Source organism: Bos javanicus, chromosome 23, assembly GCF_032452875.1.
Source record: "Bos javanicus breed banteng chromosome 23, ARS-OSU_banteng_1.0, whole genome shotgun sequence".
NCBI lineage: Eukaryota > Metazoa > Chordata > Mammalia > Artiodactyla > Bovidae > Bos > Bos javanicus.
Genome location: NC_083890.1, coordinates 40,064,178 through 40,084,962, shown reverse-complemented (window position 1 = coordinate 40,084,962; position 20,785 = coordinate 40,064,178). Strand labels below are relative to the sequence as shown.

Here is a 20,785-nt window from a genome sequence, read left to right as displayed (position 1 = left end):
CCAGTTGTTGTCCTAAGAACCAGGAATACCAATGCTGAGCGAAGACAGGTATGGCCCCTGCCCTCGGGGAGTTACAGCAGTGGGCCCTTGCTCTTAGGACGCCCCTGGACACTGCTGGGTGGATGACATTCCACTCAGTATAACAACAGGGTGACTGTAAAGACCTGAAAACATTACCCTTATTCATTTCAAGAGAGCGAAGAGGTTGGGGAGAGAGAAGGATGGGGAGGGGAGGAAGAACACACTCCACAGATACGGCAGATGGAATTCACACACGAACATAAATTTCATCCACTGAATTTCACAGCAACATTCCCTATCTCACAAGATGCTTAATACCTAAAAAATAGCTTACTGTGTTTTAATGCTTCTTAGATTTTAAAACAGCCTGAATATAAATGATTTAAAAGTATCACTAGTCTTCATTCCTTGGCTGTTAATCAGAGGTGACTATTACATATCAGTGATAAAATTCCAGAAATTAGCAAACCAAATTTTTGGCAATACTAACCTTGCTATCTTATTTTTAACTACGTTTTAATTGAGTATTAACAGCACTGTTTCAATGGGGGGTGGGGTAGAGCGTTCTGTCCCTGGGGGCTAGGGGGAAACGTTTGTAAAAAAGGGCACAAATTGGACAGAACTGTCTGAATCTGTACCTTTCGCTCTATTTTCTAGATTCTCTACTTGACTTGATTCCCAAATGGCTCAGTGGTAAAGAATCTGCCTGTCAATGCAGGAGACACAAGGGATGAGGGTTCTATCGCTGTGTTGGGAAGATCTTCTGGGGTAGGAAATGGCAACTCACTCCAGTATTCTTGCCTGGAAAATCCCACGGACAGAGGAGCCTGGAGGGCTACAGTCCATGGGGCCACAAAGAGTCGGACATGACTGAGCAACTGAGCTCACACACTACTAAACTTGTTCAGATTCCAAATTGGATTTCAAGTGTTTGTTTCTCTTATAATTCCTTCTAATTGAAGCTGGCAAAGAAGTGTAATCCCCAAGCCCAAGAGTACATGATGCAATTGATTACTAAAAAGTTAGTTGTTGCAATGAAAACCAAATTTGAAGATGAGAATTAAATAATCTGGGTCCCTTTTTATGCTTGAAGCTATTTCTTCTGAACACTGAGGAAAGGTCAACCTAAAATATAACTTTGCTGAGTGAAATATTCAATCACAAATTTAATGTGTGGAAGTAGGTATACATATATTAAAATCAGAAAGATAAACGATTTAGAACAACCTTAGTAAGACTGAAGGGTCTACAAAAACAAACAGGGATCAGGACAAAGTTAGGCACTGGGGTTGGGGTTGGGAGTGGGGGAGTGACCTAAAGAGAAAGGCTAAAGGAATAGGAACACCTAGTTCCAGAAAAAATACAAGTGAGTAGAGATTAATAATTTTCAACATGTAAAAGGAGACGGAAAGTTTATGAAGTTATGGCTTCCAAGGAGAAAAGAGGACATAAGTGCTTAAACTGCATTTTAAAGGAATTGGGTTAGACAGATTTTTTTTTGGCAGTATCTCTTCACTCTGTATATTTTATTAAATTTTAAATGGAAGCATAGTTGATTTTGGGCTTCCCTGGTGGCTCAGAGGTTAAAGCATCTGCCTCCAATGCAGGAGGCCCGGGTTCGATCCCTGGGTCGGGAAGATCCCCTGGAGAAGAAAATGGTAACCCACTCCAGTATTCTTGCCTGGAGAATCCCACGGACAGAGAAGCCTGGTAGGCTACAATCCACAGGGTTGCAAAGAGTCGGACACGACTGAGCGACCTCACTTTCACTTTCATAGTTGATTTACAATGTTGTAGTTTCTGTTGTACAACAGAGTGAATCGGTTATACATACATACATATATACATATACACACACATTCTTTTTTATATTCTTTTCTATGATAGGTTATCACAAGGTACTGAATATATTCCCTGTGCTATATAGTAGGACCTTGTTGCTTATCCATTTTACATATTAGAAACATTTTATGCCAGAGATATTATTTATCATTTTGCCTTAAAGGAGACTAAACTAAGCACCTCCCTACTATGTCCTGAGGACAGAGTGAAAACTCATCCTAAAAGCAGGACACTTCTCTATGGCTACAATGTTCGTGATTTGATTTTTTGAGATTCAGTTTGTGCAGCTGATATTTACCTCTAGACAAAACACCTTGATTTTAAGGAGGGATCAAAACTCACATCAAAGCAGGGACCTTCTGTAAGGACCTTCCCCGATTAAAGTCATTTTCACTCCCATTCTCATCGGATATCCATCAGAGAGATGGTCTCTGTTTTCAGAAAGACTCCATCCACCAAGGGGCCCTAGTACTTCTGTCCATGGTACTAAAGGAAGGGTGGACCCTTTGAAGAAACAGCAGCAGCAGGGCGATGAAACTGCCCTGTGACGGGAGCCCCGGGAGTCACTGGGGTCAGCCCCATTCTAATGATGGATGGGGCTTTTGTTCACATGTTCTCGTTTCCTGTGAGACCTTGGGCGAATCACTCAACAAGTCTCGCATTTCTTCCTCTGTAAGAGGAGAGACCAAAGCCATACACTGTCTGTGCAGGACCCAGGAGAGGGAGAGTTGACTTTGTGCTCTTCTGTCTGCTTCGTGACTTTAAAACAGAGACTGCCAAGGCCCACTGTTACTTTATCTTAGTCATGGAAGACACAGAGTGCATGTGTCTATCTTCCCAGGCTGATGAGACAACAAAACATTGCTTGAAGAATCAAGCACAGCTATATTTACTGTATTTTATGTGAAAGGAAAGGTTACTTTGGTAATTGGATGGGCTGAAAAATAAAAGGAACAATGTCCTGACGTTGCTTCTCAAACATGATTTCAAACTCCTTTGTTCAGAATGAACCACTGATTTGCTCTCTACTTTTCCAACAGTGGAAAAGGAAAGAAAGTAAATAGGAACTCAGGAAGGAAGCAGTTTATATCCACTGATAAGAGGAGAAATAAAATGAAAGCTTCCCAAAGAAAGCAAGTAGTACCCTTAAAATCTACTGCAACACCCCGGAAGAGCTGCTATCTGAAATAAATTAAACGGTTCAATAGTTTCAGAGATGAAAAGTGTGTGGTGAGCCAGATTTCTAAGAAAGTACATGCAAGTCTCTCAAGTAAGACCCCAGCAAGAAAAATGGCTCCATTGAACCCTGATTAGTAGGTTTCATGGTGTGTCTGATCACAGAGAACCTAACTGCTGATCAGAACTTCTTGGATCAAGAAAATCTGGTTCTATCCTACTCTCTGTTAGCTAACAGTTCTGAGATGGGTTTTATTTTAAAATAATAAAAGGAAAGTGAAGAAAATAACTACGAAGCAAATTGTGAACTGTGAGACTATCTGCAGGGCAGCCCGGAAGGGCCATCCAGCAATTTCTTGATGGTGTGTTCTACCAAAACGTATGGTTCAAATAGGTTACAACATAGTACCCATGCACCATATAGATGGGTGCCATGTCAACAAACAGATAGTCAGCCAGCCAGAGAACTGAAGGAGTAACAAAATTAGACCCTGGTTCCTTTAACCTGGGCCCTCCCAGGTGGCACAGTGGTAAAGAATCCACCTGCCAATGCAGGAGATGCAGGTTTGATCCCTCGGTCGGGAACATCCCCTGGAGAAGGAAATGGCAACCTGCTCCAGTATTCTTGCCTGGAGAATCCCATGGGCAGAGAAACCTGTTGGGTTACAGTCTATGGCATTGCAAAGAGTCAGACACAACTGAGTGACTAAGCACACACACACACACACACACACACTCTTTGGCCCATGCTGCTACTGCTGCTGCTAAGTTGCTTCAGTCGTGTCCGACTCTGTGCAACCCCATAGACAGCAGCCCACCAGGCTCCCCCGTCCCTGGGATTCTCCAGGCAAGAACACTGGAGTGGGTTGCCATTTCCTTCTCCAGTGCATGAAAGTGAAAAGTCAAAGTGAAGTCATTCAGTCGTGTCCGACTCTTAGCGATCCCATGGACTACGGCCTACCAGGCTCCTCCGCCCATGGGATTTTCCAGGCAAGAGTGCTGGAGTGGGGTGCCATTGCCTTCTCCTTGGCCCATGCTGCAGCCCTTATCAATTAAGCAGGGGGAAGTCAAGTGCGTGACTGGAGAGCTCACTAACATCAGGGGAGACAAGGAGCAGCTGTCGGCGTGCATGCTCTTCTCCAGCAGGGATTAGGGAGGGGAAGAGAGAGAGAGATGGAATGGGACAATGGTGCCTTTTCTTCTTTCCTCAATGGACATGCGGAATGAGCAGCTCATTTCTCATGATCCCCGAGCGCTCCAAGCATGCAGGAGCCTGGCTTGCTGCACATCCAGGGGGAGGTTCTAGTTACCATCACACCATGTGCATCAGCAGCATTTTCTAGAATCTAGAGGTTCAAACAAAAGACCCCACGCTGATGACACTCTGGAATGAATCTGACATGGCATAGCCAGGGAAGGCCAGGGCCCACCCTGCAGAGCCGATCACATGCAGATGAGAGCAGCAAGCAGACCCCTCCTGCTCCAAGCTGCCTCCCGTTTTCAAAGCCTGGGAAACCACAGGAGAATGAAAGCTGAGACAGAATCTGAGAATTCTCCCCAGGCCCCAGAACATACACTTCCGTTTTTAAATTAAGGTAGCGTTTATGATCTCCAGTGCCTAGTATGTAGTGTTTTAAAAAAAACATTTCTCAAATTTGAAATGTGAAAACCGAGCGCTAGGGAATGAGGTTTTTCAGGTAGAGTTTCAACCTACCCGTGGTAAAAACAGAGACGCCATCCTGAAAGCAAGACTGACACCAACAGAGCTGGAATCTATTTTGCCAGCAAAGGTAAAGAGGCTACCTGAGAGGTCCAGATGATGGGGATGGCCAGCGATGGATGGCGGAGCAGCTACAAACTACAGGATAATCTTGGCAACAGCATCAGACAACACAAGAAAAGCTACCACACACCCACACCTAAACGCACGATTACTTACTCCAAGTAAGTGCAATTCCTCAAGGTAGATTAACTTCAGAATCTGGGCAACGTGTACAGGCTCATTAGAAAGATTCAATATTAGTTCAAGTTATTGTTACACATTTGAAAGACTAGAATCATTAAAGGTGCCTTTTTCTTTCTAAGCAAATTTATACTAAGCAAAATAATAATAAATCAGTAAATGGAACACAGAAAAATCACAGGTCACGGCCACATTCATGCAAAATTTCATTACTGATGGTCACATGTGTAAGAAGAAGAAAAAAAAAAAAAGCCAAGACTCAATACATCTCTTAATTTCTTCTAAAGTATTTGGATGATTGTCTGTGAAAGGGCCTTAAACCCACCACCAGGCAATAGGACAGAAATGGTTCCAGGACTTACAATCTTCTTCTCACGTTTGCTATTGAGTTCTACTGGCATGCTGCTGCCATTGCTTCCCGAGGGCACAATGCAGCCAGGATTATGTGCCTGAGATGGAGACATGCTCTGCAAAGGTTAAGACACACAGATGCATCACACAGGAGACGGCGATGGCCGAGATACACCTTAAGTACGTACGTGCATGTTAGAAAAGCAACGCAAACCCTTGTATTACGTGTGAGTAGTGCAGCCAACAGCTCTGCAGGCTTGAGGTCAGCTACTGATGAAATCTCCCAAGACTACAGAGATTCTATGCAAACAGTGTAACTGGATTTATCACATTAAAAAAAAAGCCTTTTCTATAGGCAAAACACCGAGGGAACACCTCTTTCTCATTTGAAATACTCTGAAAAAAGCTATAAGCACAAGGAAAATAATAGCAATAACAACAAACAAGAAATTCTACCATGACCCTGTGTGCTTGAGAAAGAGGTTATTTATTCCTGAACAGGATCCATGGAGCGATAACCCATACATGCCAACCTGTGGCATCTGACTGTGTTAATGCAAAGCGTTACTTCTGCAGGGCACAGCGTGTCCATTCTATTGTACACGGTACAGACAAGTCAAGCATTTACCTCCTGGCTTAGAAGAGGCCTTGCTTCAAGCGCTATCCTTTTCTTATGCTCCTCTTTTACAGGCATTAGGGGCTTGAAAAACTTTGGTGGCTGAGGAGAGAATGCTTTGAAAGGGCTGACTGTTAAGGCATGAGGATTCTCTGATGTAAAACCTGGGGAAGACAAAAGGCACGGGTTTACAGGCACAGAGCACTTTAACCAACCCACAGGGAGCGAGGCAGGGATGGAGCCAGAAGGAATATCTGGCGGAACAAAAGAATTAATGTGTGAATGCAGTTGACCTTGAACATCGCGGGTCTGAACTGCTTGGGTCCACTCACACATGGATTTTTTTTCATTAAATGTACAGTCGGCCCTCAACAGCCTCAGGGTTTTGCCTCCAAGGATTACGGAGGACTGACTATGGGACTTGTATGCAGGGGCTCCGGGAACCAGTGGCCCTCAGATACCGAGTGATGGCTATATTTGGTCGAGCATTAAAACAGGTCGGCAAGAATGGAGATGTATCTACAAAGTTAAAAAGAATCGTCATAGGCCTGGACAGCAGCAAAAAAATCAGAAACCAAATTTTCTACCTTCTTGTCAAGATCCAGCTTGAGCATCACTTCACAGACCAATTTCAACTCACGCTGATTTTCTATTTCTCTGAATTCTCAGAGCCCGTATTATCTGTAAACGCATTTTGGCACTTTCTGATTTACTGGCTTATTTTCTACATATCTCATTTTCACAGCTGGATTTTAAGATCTTGGCATCTTTTGGTTTCTGTCCCTGCATAAGGCAAGGAGAGGCTCAATCTTAACTCAGTGACTGAATACTTTAAAGTTCTCTCGCAAGCCACTGTTCCCTCAAGCCACCTTGCCCCATATGACTAAGGAAGGACAAATCCTCGTTTCTTGCTTTTACTCATTTTTTACTTTTTGGGGCCTCTACTTCTCCTTCTATATTTTTCTCTTCAATTCACTGGTACAAAGGAACATAGTAGGTAAAATATAAGGTGTAGGTAAGGTAACAGAGCGGATTGACAAATTCTAAGAATGCTATTCCTTTCAGGGCACTAGGAAATTACATATTTAGGCAATAATGTTGTCACTGACCAAATTCATTTCTGGTATCATTTTTTAAATTTCCTTAGGAGTCAGAGACATATTCTCTTAAAAACGTACTTTGATTTGAGCACAAAACCATGATGGAAGTGGATATGCTTTTGGTAAAGAATGAAATCTAACCATAATGTAATAATAAGATTTGTATGTGTCTCAAAACTGATTTCAAAATCAGGAAATGATACATGAAATGTGACTTGAAAACTATAAGTGCTACACAAAAAGCCTATTATTAATTGGATGATATAATGGATACAAAGAAAAGAAAATCAAATAAGTGAGCAGGATATATTCTATTCAAGAAGACACTTTTGAATCATCTAGCAAACTAGAATTTCAGCTTTCTGTCTTATTAAAGCCATCTAGAAAAGAACCTTACCCCCTGCCCCACGCCTTTCCTAAGAAATTATAAACAGATAACACAGAAAAAAATCTCACCACTACCTTCTTTACTCCTTCGAGGTGAATCCCTAGGCAAAGTTCCATAACACGATACATCCTGGTAACTCGGGCTGTAGTCAGACATGTCTAACTGGTTCTCTGGCCAACCCTACAAGGTATAAACACGGGTTAACTGTAATTACGTTCCTCTAAAATGAGAAAAGAAGCCTGATTGGAGTTTTTTCCTATTTCTTTTTATGGCAGTATGTGCTCTTCTTTTTTTAAATTATAAAATAGATCTAACATGTAGAAAAGTACTGAACGATATGACAAGTGCTATCGTAACCAAGTGAAGAAATGTTGATAGTTTATTCTATTTGTTCAGGATTTAATAAAATCATTACAGATTTAGTGAAATCCTCTTTTGGACCCCTACAGGGCTCATTAAAGCTCCACTTTTATAAATCTGTTATGTACCCAAGATGACCAGATAATTTAAAGATCAACCTACAACACTTGAGAGTGAAACAGTTCCATTGATAATTTTTCTAGGTGGCAGGCATAAGCTTGGATTGCCCCAGGCAAATTAGGTGGTATGGTTACTCTGTATATACTTGATATGTAAAACTTCCAAGCTGGCAAAGACATTGGTATACTAAAGGGGGAAACCTCCTTTTTACCATATACACTTAGCTAATCTCACTTCAGCTTCTCAGGAAATGTCATCTCTAAGGACTAGATTTTAAAATGCTTGAAGGCATAATCTGTTTTGATATTTTCTGAATCTATAGTCCCCAAAATAATAATTTACATATGAATAAGATAATGCTGTACAATATCCTTAATTTCAAGTTCCTAATTTTCCCCATTTGAAATAATTTTGATTTTGCTATGGTGGATGTAGTCATTTAGAGTTAGATCCATAAACACATATTTATTTGATTATGTATGCAATGATCCTGATATGGAACATATCATGCTAAGTAACACTGTAATCCTCAGAGTGCATAGCAATTTCACATCAAGTACTTGAACTTGGAAATGGACACGTGGAGACAATGATCTGCATCAGGTTAAGGTGGGAAGTTCAGAGATTTTAAAAACACCAAGATAACCTAAATTTCCAGACTTAGATCCCATTAATAACCTGGCCATGCCCACAGGCACATACCTTATCATCATCGTCAAAGCCAGAAAGGTCTGGTCGACTGGAAGAGACCTGTAAGAGATGAATGGTTTCATCAGTGTGGTTTATACATTTAACATAACTAACTAGATAAAATATCACACATACAGTTGAAGGTTGTATGACCTTCTCCTTCCCCTCATTCTTTCTCCTAATATTTATTATTTCCTTATTTATTTGAATTTATCATAAGTGTGCTGTAATATTTATCATTACCTTTTAAAAAGTATTCAGATTTTCTTTTTCTAACTTAAAATTTTTTATCCATAAATATTTCTCTATGACTCTCTAGAAGATAAGGAATTCCTATTCTCTTTGTGAAACCATAATACCATTATTGCATCTCAAAAGATTCAGCAATTCCTAAATAGTATCAGATATCCCAGTAGTGGTTAAATGTCTATAAACACTATCAGAGCTAATTCTGAGTCAGGATCAAAGCACACCATCCACTGCAACTGGATGATATATATCATAAGTCTTTTTTAATTTATGAGTTTTCCTTTTTTACCCCCTAATAATAGCTATAGTGCTCTCATTTTTTCTACCATCTAGCATTCTGCAATACAAATGAAATAACAGGAAAATTAGGGCTAAAGATGGAGAAGGAAATGGCAACCCACTCCAGTGTTCTTGCCTAGAGAATCCCATGGACAATCCCATGGAGCCTGGTGGGCTGCTGTCCATAGGGTCGCACAGAGTCGGACATGACTGAAGTGACTTAGCGTCCATGCATGCATTGGAGAAGGAAATGGCAACCCAATCTAATATTCTTGCATGGAGAACCCCAGGAACAGAGGAGTCAGGTGGGCTGCTGTCTATGGGGTCGCACAGAGTCGGACATGACTGAAGCTACTTAGCAGAAGCAGCAGGGCTAAGGAACTCCCTCTTTAACTGCATCCCTCAAGTACTGGTATATGTATCATTGGTTTTTTTTTTTATCATTCAGTTCTAAATACATCCTAATTTCCATTATGATCTCTTCTTTGATGCCTAAATTAATTAGAAACTGTGTCCCCCCCACCCCTGCAATTTGTAACTTTATGAGTCTCATCATTAAAAGAACTGAAATGTGGTCAGAAAAAGTGATCTGTTTGAAAGTGACTATAGGGATTTGCTTTTCGGACTACTGTAAGGCAAGTTTCATGAATGTTCACCAAGGGGACTTCCCTGGAGGTCCAGTGGTTAAGACTCCACGCTGCCAATGCAAGGGCACAGGTTCAATCACTCATCAAGAAACTAAGATCCTACACGTCACGCAGGATCAAAAAATATTAAATAAATGTTCATCGTGTTTGTAACCATTATCTGGCAATTCTTTAGAATGGGAAAGCAAATCAGTTTTCCTTGAGAGGATCTGTCTTTCACTCTCTGCTGCTTCGAGAAGGAGGCTACTTTGAAGTGGTCCACGCACTCCTCTGTCCTTTCTTCCTACGACAGTGCCACCTTCCACTAGACACAGTGTCTGTCAACTGGGTTTCCTCGCTGAAATGATTTGTTGAGGAAGGTCATCAACATGAACAGAAGGCACCACGGGAGGGTCTACATGGAGGTACCTGGCGCCCTATCACACCGACAGTGAGATCCCTGGGGCAGCTAGAAGCAGGCACAGAAACAGTGGAGAGCAGTACTCAGAAGCACTGGCACGGGACCTCTGACCCCACCATCTTTAAACCAACATTTAGTGCACATCCCAAGAAACTTCTTCCAAGGACATGCACTCTATGTGGAGAAATTTGCAAGATTCCACTAAAAGCTTGGGGCTTCCCTGGTGGTTCAGATGGTAAAGAATCTGCCTGAAATGTGGAAAAGCCAGGTTGGATCCCTGGCTTGGGAAGATCCCCTGCAGGAGGGAATGGCAATCCACTCCAGTATTCTTGCCTAGAGAATTCCCATGGACAGAGGAGCCTGGTGGGCTACAGTCCATGGGGTCACAGAAGAGTCGGATACGACTGAGCAACTAATGCAGACACATACACACCACACTCTAAAAGCTCAGTCCTGTTACCTGTAATAGCTTGTGGGCAACATACACACATACGAAGCTCAGTCCTGTTACTTGTAATGGCCCTCTGGTGGGCATCTCCAGAACAGAAGAACAGGCTTGGCACCCTGGGAGGCCCACACCTGAGCCAAATGTAAATCTCCCTGCCTACACACCCTGACCTGGTTCCCCTGACACGCCACACCCCAAACCCTGAGATGAGTCACTGGGACGACAGCCCCGCCACGGGTGAGCTCACATTGTGAACGTTGGGTGTGCTGAGGCTTCGCCGTAGGTGCCGAGCTTTGGTGGAAAGCGCTTCTTTGACCGTCACCGCCTGCAAATTTGAAAATGACATTGATTTTTCTTCCTCCCATGACAAAAGGAATATATGTTTATTGTGAAAGATTTCAAAAGTATAGAAATAAATGTCATTTCAAGCCTATATTACCAGCCCTACCCACCCTGTATTTACAAAACTGGAATCTTACTGTTTTCACTAATTTTTTTTTTTTTTGCTTAATTTATGAAAAATATTTTTCATAAATAAAACCAGGAAGACTGATGAACTAAAGGTATTTTATGTTGTAGCTTTACATATAGATGCGTAGAGGAAACACGGATGAAATACCACTAACTATATATGTTACTTGTGAAACTACAATCAACTTTCATGCTGCTTGTGTTTCACTCTGCCACAGTTTGGGTGGGACTTCCACTAAAGGAAGATTTTTCTGAGAGATGCCAATCTTGATCCTCTTTTTGCTCAAAGCACACTTTTCATAACTTCTACTGCCTCTATCGGGTGACACCTCCTCTGGAGTTTCATGACCTAGTGGATTATTTTCACCTGGCAATATCTTGCCACAGAGGTTAACCTTGGTCCAAACACTAGGGAGAGAGAGAGAATGTGGTTAAGGATGTGGACTTCAGAGTCAAGCGTCCTGGGTTTATATCTGACTTTGTACCGATTCTTAGCTGCGTGCCCTTGAGCGAGGTGGCTCACAGCTGTCAGCCTCAATTTTCTCATTTACAAATGGAAATGATGACAGCATTTACCTTGCAGGGTTACTTATTTATTTTTAGAATTTCTTTATGGTACAGTCACATAATATACAATATACTATCTTACCCATATTTAACTGCACAGTTCAGCGGCACAAAGGACATTCCCATTGCTGTGCAACTCCCCCCATCATCCATCTTGAAGATGAAATAATGGGGCTTCCCTAGGAGGGTTCAGTAAAATGCACTCGTCTGAATTTGTGTCACTCTTTTGTCAAAGTAACTATTTTGTCTAATGAGATGGCTACTCAAGTCTTCCTTCTCTCATGGGTTGAGAGAGAAGGTGTGTTGGTAAGTAAGTTCATCTTTATCCATTTGGGGTGAAGGCTGGTGATCTGTCAGATGGTACAGAATCTGCCTGCAATACAGGAGACCAAGGTTCGATCCCTGGGTTGGGAAGGTCCCCTGGAGGAGGGCATGGCAACCCACTCCAGTATTCTTGTCTGGAGAATCCCACGGACAGAGGAGCCTGGTGGGCTACAGTCCACGGGGTTGCAAAGACTTGGACAGGACTGAGCAACTAGCACCATCAGTTTTCACTTGCTGGTGATCTCACCCTCCCGTCCAGACCCTGCAGTTACTTGCCTGCCGGAGTCGTTCCAGGCTCAGAATGTTCTCCACCTGCAGCACGCCCCGCGTGTACTTCTCGATGTATGTCTCCCCATCCGACGTGCCTTCATTCTCACTCCTTGCAGCCATGAGAGCCAGCGTCTCCCGGTCCTCAATCTCCTCTGTTGCCTAAGGAGACAAGCAGACACTTACTGTTAGGTGAACAATATTTCTCTCAAAACTGTGGTGAGAAAATGGTTTAAAAGTTTTGAGACCTAACTCCTTCTCCAGTACTCAGATTCTGACATTTCAAAAAAGTAATACGTGCTTTTACCTTTGGTATGTTGGATACTATTTCATAGGTTACACCACAGGAATAAAATATATTCTTCAGTGATATTCTCCTCTTCAAACTCTGGGTGAAACTCTGGTAGAAAAGGAAAGTTGAATTAAGCAATGTGGAAAATACAAGCTATTTAGTATTATATAAATTACATAAAAAAACCAATGACTATATTTTTGATACATATACACTACACAATAAAACAGAAGAACACTGAATGGAAAAATCTTTGTCCTCAATCCTGAAGGACAGTAACATCCAGCTATTAAATCTGGGGATTAGATGACAGAATCTGCAGTCCAGCCAGGGCTTTCTGTGGTTGCTTCTCTTTACTGTGTGTGTATTTAGTCGCTCAGTTGTGTCCGACTCTTTGCGACCCCATGGACTTTAGCCCGCCAGGCTCTTCTGTCTATGGGATTCTCTAGGCAAGAATACTGAAGTGGGTTACCAATTCCTACTCCAGGGGATCTTCCCCACCCAGGGATGGACCCCAGGTCTTTTGTGTCTCCTACACTGGCAGGCCAATTCTTTACCACTGAGCCACCTGGGAAGCCCAGGTTATACATTAACATACTATACATCATCATGATATATAATTAACATTGCCTATCAACAAATTTTACCACTGTTTAAAAAAAAACCTGAAAGTGATTTTTACGCTGTACATTTTCTTCAAGAAAAGAGATTCCTAGCTTTTACTCCAGGGGAAAAAGTCCAGGGGAAAAAGTACGTTTGGAAAAGTTTCTTAGGAGAAATCTGGGATTCACTGCTTCTCTTTCCCATCCCATCTGCTATCTTTCTTCTTGATGCTGTCAGGGTTTAATCAGTCCATCCTGGCAGCAACAGAAGTCAGCTCAGAGCATCTGTTCTGCTGACAGTGCCTCTGAGATGAGATCCAGGGAGGCGTTAGGAGACGGACTTGCATGCAGCCTGCCTTTGTCCTGGTTTTGTCATTAACCTGCTTAAGCCTGGCACTTAACCTTTTTCAAACAGAGAACTATCATAAGTTCACTGCCTCCTAGGATTATGGGTCTCAAACTGGTCAAGGTGGAAGAGTTCTTTGCTGGATGGCATTTAGTTCTGCTATCCTCAGACCCCGTCATCTTAGATAAATGAGAATCAGATTATAACCTGGTAGCGACTTGCACAGCCACTGAATTAACACCCCAAACACCACTTTGTGATAGCAAGGAGCAAGAAACTTAGTGCTCATACAAAGGTGGCGCTAGTGGTAAAGTGAAGTGACAGTCGCTCCGTCGTGTCCGACTCTTTGTGACCCCATGGACTATACAGTCCATGGAATTCTCCAGCTCAGAATACTGGAGTAGGTAGCCTTTCCCTTCTCCAGGGGATCTTCCCAACCCAGGGATCAAACCCAGGTCTCCCACATTGCAGGCGGATTCTTTACCAGCTGAGCCAACAGGGAATCTCAAGAATACTGGAGCCTAGCCTTTCCCTTCTCCAGCAGATCTTCCCAACCCAGGAATCAAACCAGGGCCTCCTGCACTGCAGGCGGATTCTTTACCAGCTGAACTACCAGGGAGCTGTCAGTAAAGAATCTGCCTGCAATGCAGGAGACGTAAGAGATGCTGCTCCATCCCTGGGCCAGGAAGATCCCCTGGAAGAGGAAATGGCAACCCCCTCCAGTAATTCTTGCCTGGAAAATCCCATGGGCAGAGGAGCCTGGCAGGCTACAGTCTGTAGGGTCACTAAGAGTCAGACACAACTGAGCGACTTCACTTTCACGCATTGGAGAAGGAAATGGCAACCCGCTCCAGTGTTCTTGCCTGGAGAATCCCATGGGCAGGGGAGCCTGGCGGGCTACAGTCCATGGGCTTGCAGAGTTGGACACGATTGAGCGACTAAACAACAACAACACGCAACGGCAGAATCAGGCCCTGTCACTACCTGTTTGTTGTAAATGTTGGCTGCAATCCGTTTTCGTAAGACCAGCTCCATAGCCGCTGGGTGGCTGAGCTGGACTGTGGTCTTCACTATCAGGTAGATCCTCTCATTCTGCGGGGTGACCCTGTTCAAGTGAACGGAATCATGCACCGAGGAGTCCCAGGAGGCTGTGGCTGAAACCTAGGGACCCAGGAAGGAGGGGGACATGGAAATAAAACAGCTCAGCTGTAGCAGTTTTACATCATGAGCTAGAAAACCACACACAACTCTTGAATCACAGATGCTTTCTCTCACCTTTTGGATAACACATATATTCTATTTTTTAAAGTTCCCAGTCCACTTCTCCAAAAGCCCAGACCACAGCAGCTTAATGGGCAGACAGGCCCACAGGCATGTGCATTAATCTGAAGCCCTTTAAGAGACTCTTTAAGGCCCATTACCTCCTCGTCACTGTGCTTTATGATGGGCAGGTAGAAAAACTGGCTGCCGTGCTCCTTGGGGAGGATGGAGTTCACGCCTGATGCGTGGGGGCCCACGAGCTGCTCATTGGCACTGAGGTCATCCGCTGACGAAGTCCAGGGAACAGATACAAAAGTGGGGGAAAGATCAGATTTCTTTTAAGCAAGCACCCCAAAATTTTAAATATGCTTTTTACTGATGAAGTTTATAGGTAAGGCTATTTATTTTTTTCATCCCTTATTCTGCAGTTAAAACAGTGATTCCAGTGCCCACAACAGTTTCTATCTTTTACAGAAATAACTGTGGGAGCCAAAAGGGTGTCTTTGAGACTCTTCTATAAAATGGACTGAATATATACCATATGTAGTCCGGAAACAAACATTTTTACTACGTAAACATACCTTACAATTGTACTGCTTTCTATGTCAGTTCCTCTCATAACCTAGTGTTAAGTTTATGGTCCTACTTATGTAATTTACACTAAATTAGAGATTTGTTGGAGAAGGAAATGGCAACCCACTCCAGTACTCTTGCCTGGAAAATCCCATGGATGGAGGAGCCTGGTAGGCTGCAGTCCATGGGGTTGCTAAGAGTTGGACACGACTGAGCAACTTCACTTTGACTTTTCACTTTTATGCATTGGAGAGGGAAATGGCAACCCACTCCAGTGTTCTTGCCTGGAGAATCCTAGGGACGGGGGAGCCTGGTGGGCTGCCGTCTATGGGGTCACACAGAGTCAGACACGACTGAAGCGACTTAGCAGCATCAGCAGCAGAGATTTGTTTGGTTAAATTACCAACTTAGCAATAAAGTTCTATGCATTTGGGAGAACTTTGACGGCCATCCTCTCCAATGCCCTACCCAGTGTAGGATTCACTCTTTACAGATCTCTGGATACAGTTATTCAGCCTTTCCTTGTATAATGGGGAACCTCCAATAATGGGGAACTCACTGCTTCGTGAAGTAACAGTCTACTTCTAGGCTTTTAAAAAAATTGCCTGCATTTTTTTAAAAGAGACAAAGCCAACCTCCCACGTCTTCATCGGTTACTGGTCTTCCCTCCAGAAGAGAGGTTCTTAGGCTGTGCTTTGAGAATCCCAAGGGCCCTGCAGAAGGGCCTGCCTATCCCTAAACTCAGCAGCTCCACTCTCATATTCCACACGTGGGGTTCCATTCACGAGTTCATATTGAAAATAGATTTTGCAGCTAAAACACATTGAAAACACTTGCCCCAGGTTCACCCAGGTTCAATCTAGATGCTATAATAACGGACAGCCCTTCATGTAGGGTTACAAATCATCACGGTCTAGGAACACCACCATTGGCGGTGGGGAGCAAAGGGAACCAGTCAGAAATGCAGATTCCAGAGCACCGGCAACATAGAAGGATTCAGAACTGTAAGGGTGATGACTTTCTCATGTAATTTCCATGTCTGTTACTGTTTCCCAGCAATAACTCAACTGCAGTTTTTGTATGCAGCTCTCAATCTCTCGAGTGTTCTTTTTTGAAGAATACATTTCTACATCTGTCTTTCAGTGATTCTATATGTCATGGTTTTATACATTTGGTTGTTACCTCGATAAGGCATGTGAGTGATCAGACAAGTCATTTAAGGGCTAAAGTGCTGTGGGTTTGACTAGATTGCAAACCTCATTCAGGGTGACAAGCCTCGGAACAATAGGTGTCTACTTACCGTTCAAATCAAGGAAGAGAACCGGTATGTGGGTTTCCATTCCAGGTGGTGGGATCCTAAATTTAATAACAATATTTCATCATAACAAAATATGGGTTTTGCCCCTTGTTAAATAACTAAACATCACAGAGGCAGGGAAGCAGAAGAGAATCATTGTGGAGACAGATACAGCTCTTACAAATGAAACCTTCTCACAATTCTTATCATCCTTATTTAACACAAATCATGGGATTTGTGTGATTTCTATAGAGAACTACCAGTTATATGAATTACATGTAATTAATTGAAACAAAGATTATTTTGTCTTTCTGAGAATAATTCTAGTGATGGGAAGAAGAGAAGTCACTATTTTGGAGGTGGTACAGAAAGCTGGATTGATTTGCCTAGCTTCTTTTGAGCATCAGGACTGATAGAAAATCAGTGCTTAAGTGTTGACTCTATGCTAGTGACCAAACTAAATAGGCATGAAGACAAAAAAGAAGACATTTCTGCCCTTTTCAAGTATGCTCAAGAAGCACCCTTCTTTTAAGTCAAGATATGAGAATTTCTTGACTGCAGTCATGAAATTACAAGGCACTTGCTCCTTGGAAGAAAAGCTAAGACAAACCTAGACAGTGTATTAAAAAGCACAGACACTACTTTGTTGACAAAGGCCATCTAATCAAAGCTATGGTTGTTCTAGTAATCATGTACGGATATGAGAGCTGGACCATAAAGAAGGCTGAGCGCCGAAGAATTGATGCTTTTGAACTGTGGTGTTGGAGAAGACTCTTGAGAGTCCCTTGGACTACAAGGAGATCCAACCAGTCTATTCTAAAGGAAATCAGTCCTGAATATTCATTGGAAAGACTGATGCTTAAGCTGAAGCTCCAATACTTTGGCCACCTAATGTGAAGAACTGACTCATTGGAAAAGACCCTGCTGCTGGGAAAGATTGAAGGAGGAGGAGAAGGGGATGACAGAGGCTGAGATTGGATAGCATCACCGACTCAATGGACATGAGTTTGAGCAAGCTCCAGGAGATGGTGAAGGACAGGGAAGCCTGGTGTGCTGCAGTCTATAGGGTCACAAAGAGTCGGACATGACTGAGCGACTGAACAACAATGAGAATTTCTGGAGATCAGGAAGTTGTGTCCGAGGTGCTCATTCCGGGGAACCGAGGAGCGTGGTATCTGATTCCTGGCCAGTGATAACTGATCTCTGGCTTCCTGAGAGAGGACAGTGGTTGCAGCAGGCAAGGACAAGAGGGATGGGAGCACTGGGGCTGGGCGGCCCTTCCCTGGGCAGCTTGTAGTACTTAACATTTTCTGTGACAATCTCAGCAGGTCACTCGCCTGACCCGCCCCAGGCCACCACAGGAGAGGGGTCTCACCAGTCGGCAGGCGCCCCGGGGATCCCGCTGCCCGGCGCAGGCACCAGCACGGCGTTCCTCTCCTCCGTCAGCCCCACCCACTGCTCCACCAGCCGGGCTTCCCGCTCCACGTCATCCTCCGTCTTCTCTGCGGGCAAAACAGGGGCATGAGCACCAAGGGGGAGGAGAGACGATTTCTAAATTTAAATCAGTTTGCACTAGGTGGTATCCAGGAGTGGCTTAACCATCCGTGACGTCCTCCCCCACAAAAAAAAAGGATTTGAGGCTCTGAAGTTTAAGCCTGAGCAGCTCATGGGGGCTAGAACACCGGACTAGCAGAGCCTAAGCTAGGAAGAATGGAAAGAGCAGTGGAACAGGAATGAGAAGACTCGGGTTTTTTTAAGAGTTCTGTCATTTGGGAAAGTTATTCCACAGATGGGTCTTCATTTCCTACTTTGTCAAATAGGGATCCTACAAGTCATGTAGATATCATGCACCTGTCAGAAGGATCCAGTGCAATAATGGAGAGGGCACTGCTTTACGAAACCACACGTCATTTTACAGAGGATTAAACATGGTCTCTTGCACTCTGCAAAATGAACTTATTCTCCTTCAGACTTGTAATGCAAGGGATTTTATTTGATCTATTTTGCAATCCTCTTAGCCTAATTTAACTCTGGAGTGAGTTTGTTTTTTAAAGATATGTTGAAGTTCTAACTCCCAGCACTTTATCATTTTTTGAAAAAATTAATTTATCTGTATTTGGCTGTGATGCGCCTTCATTGCTGTGCTCGGGCTTTCTCTAGTTGCAGTGCGCAGGCTTCTCATGCAGTGGCTTCTCTTGGTGCGGAGCATGCGCTCTAGGGAGCTCGGGTTTCAGTCCTTGCAGCTCCTGGGCTTTAGGGCACAGACTCAGTAGCTGTGGTGCACAGGCTTAGCTGCTCCATGGTATGTGGGATCTTCCCAGGCCAGGGACTGAACTGGTATCCCCTGCATTGGTAGGCAGACTCTTAACCACTGGACCACCAGGGAAATCCAAAGTGGGCTTTCATTAGCAGGCTGAGCACATACAAAAACTGACACCAAGCTGTTTTACGGAGAGAGGATTTTCGCTGCCTTCTGTGTGAAGTGGACTCACATTCAAGGACATGTCCTTTGGTGGAGAATCAACCACACTGAGTGAAGCACACAATCTGGATGAGAAACTGGCGTTTTAAGAGCACATTTCTGCTCTAGAATCCGAATGGCTGTTGCCGTTGGAAGCAAATGGAATCCTGGAGGTTGGGTAGTGGTAAGCAGAGCTGCAGAGCTGACTTCTGGCTACCCTCAACAAGCTGAGCACATGGTTTCCAACCAGTGGTAGCCAAGGCCCACCTGCCACGTGTCGTGGGTTCAAAAGTGACCCTTTCACTGCAGTTCTAGGATCTGGGCCTGGAATACCTCATATGGACATGTTGATATTGATGGCATTTGCATTCATCAAAATGAAAACTGAATTTAACATTTAATGTCATAGTCCACTCAAGTAATGAAACTTACTACTTTCAAATTTAAGGCCTGTTTAAACCAACCTTGCACAACAACAATTCACTAATATCTATAATTGTAACAGGGTCAAAAACCTGAGATACTGTTGTGTAGCTAAGGGAGGAAAACAGCCTACCCCCACTATCCAATGGAAAGGCAACTCCCAGCCAAGAGTTACATCTCATGTACCTTTTTTGTTGCTGACTTTTTTAATCTGTTCGTCTAGGTATTCTCGCCGTTTAATGAGGGCATCCGACCACCTCTCTCTCACGCAGTTTAAGTCTTCTTCCTGGCATCAGGAAGGGAAAACATTTTCCTGTAAAGTGCACAGATAACTCTTTTTTTTTTTTTAACAAAAGGTGTTTCAATTGATTAGGAATCTTTTCATTAGGAAAGGCCATTAAATGTTGCCGTGTGATTAATATGCAAGAAAGCACAGAAGCCTTAGGAACCCTGCATGCTGATTGACGATCCTGATTTTCAGAAAATCAGAGCCCCTGGACTTCTGAAAGGATAATTATACTTAAAAGCAAGAGAAGCTCCAACTATACCAGCTGTTATACAATATGTGCATCTATGTATTTAAGTTGTAGCTGTTTGTTTGAAGAGGTTTGTGATTCTAAGAGGAAGGGCACCAGAAACAGACCCCAAGTTTCAAAACAGCAAATGGAGAATCACATTTTCACCATTCATAGCTCAATGGCTTGGGTAACATGTATTTTCTGAAAGGCAGAGAATAGATCAGCGGAGAACCTCTCGCACTTGCTGCAAAGATCTTACCTCTACCTGCTACCATGAGGCTAACCAAAAACGCCCCATGCAAAAAGCCAACATGCAGTCAGCCATGCTGAGAAATCCCGGAAGCGGATGCTGGACCTGACTGTGAACCACGGGGCAGGAAGTGCACAGCCAGCCACGGGACGTTAGTTAATGGCGTTGCTAGATTCAAGGGGAGACTGGTATTTACCCTAAGATTTGTTTTTACTTGTTTGTTTTCTTTCTCAGTAAAGCTACGAGGCAGGAAAGACACCTACCAACCCTATTCAGAAGGCTTTGACTGCCTAATTCCAGTCTAACCCATAAGATGGTCCATTAAGAGCAGACACCTGAGGACTTCTGAGGTGTCCCCTATGACGGATCCACACTTTACTTAGAGGAAGGCACACCAGAAAACATGCTCTTGACATTTATGTAGAGAATCAGTACAGAGACTGGGAACCAACCCAGAAAGCTTCATCTTGGTTCGTCACCTTGA

At 43.4% G+C, this 20,785-nt stretch overlaps 1 protein-coding gene and 1 non-coding gene across 10 annotated transcripts in view; one reads left to right on the top strand and one right to left on the bottom strand.

Annotated features, from left to right (window-relative positions):
• KIF13A (kinesin family member 13A) overlaps positions 1 to 20,785 on the bottom strand; it is a 202,737-nt gene that overhangs the window by 6,223 nt on the left and 175,729 nt on the right. For 3 of the 9 annotated variants that reach the window (XM_061398774.1, XM_061398776.1, XM_061398777.1), the window contains 11 exons: positions 19,720 to 19,819; positions 18,025 to 18,151; positions 16,653 to 16,708; positions 14,941 to 15,065; positions 14,504 to 14,680; positions 12,587 to 12,679; positions 12,289 to 12,441; positions 10,898 to 10,975; positions 8,640 to 8,687; positions 7,532 to 7,637; positions 5,982 to 6,133 (listed from right to left, as the gene is read on the bottom strand). In XM_061398774.1, the coding sequence (XP_061254758.1) occupies positions 5,982 to 6,133; positions 7,532 to 7,637; positions 8,640 to 8,687; positions 10,898 to 10,975; positions 12,289 to 12,441; positions 12,587 to 12,679; positions 14,504 to 14,680; positions 14,941 to 15,065; positions 16,653 to 16,708; positions 18,025 to 18,151; positions 19,720 to 19,819 (1,215 nt within the window). Of the gene's footprint in view, positions 1 to 4,978; positions 5,021 to 5,364; positions 5,470 to 5,981; positions 6,134 to 7,531; positions 7,638 to 8,639; positions 8,688 to 10,897; positions 10,976 to 12,288; positions 12,442 to 12,586; positions 12,680 to 14,503; positions 14,681 to 14,940; positions 15,066 to 16,652; positions 16,709 to 18,024; positions 18,152 to 19,719; positions 19,820 to 20,785 lie in introns of all 9 variants that reach the window. The other 6 variants (XM_061398770.1, XM_061398773.1, XM_061398771.1 and 3 more) reach the window with 4 other exon arrangements.
• Positions 1,587 to 1,658, top strand: TRNAW-CCA (transfer RNA tryptophan (anticodon CCA)). Its single transcript has one exon. It is a non-coding gene; the product is annotated as a tRNA-Trp (tRNA).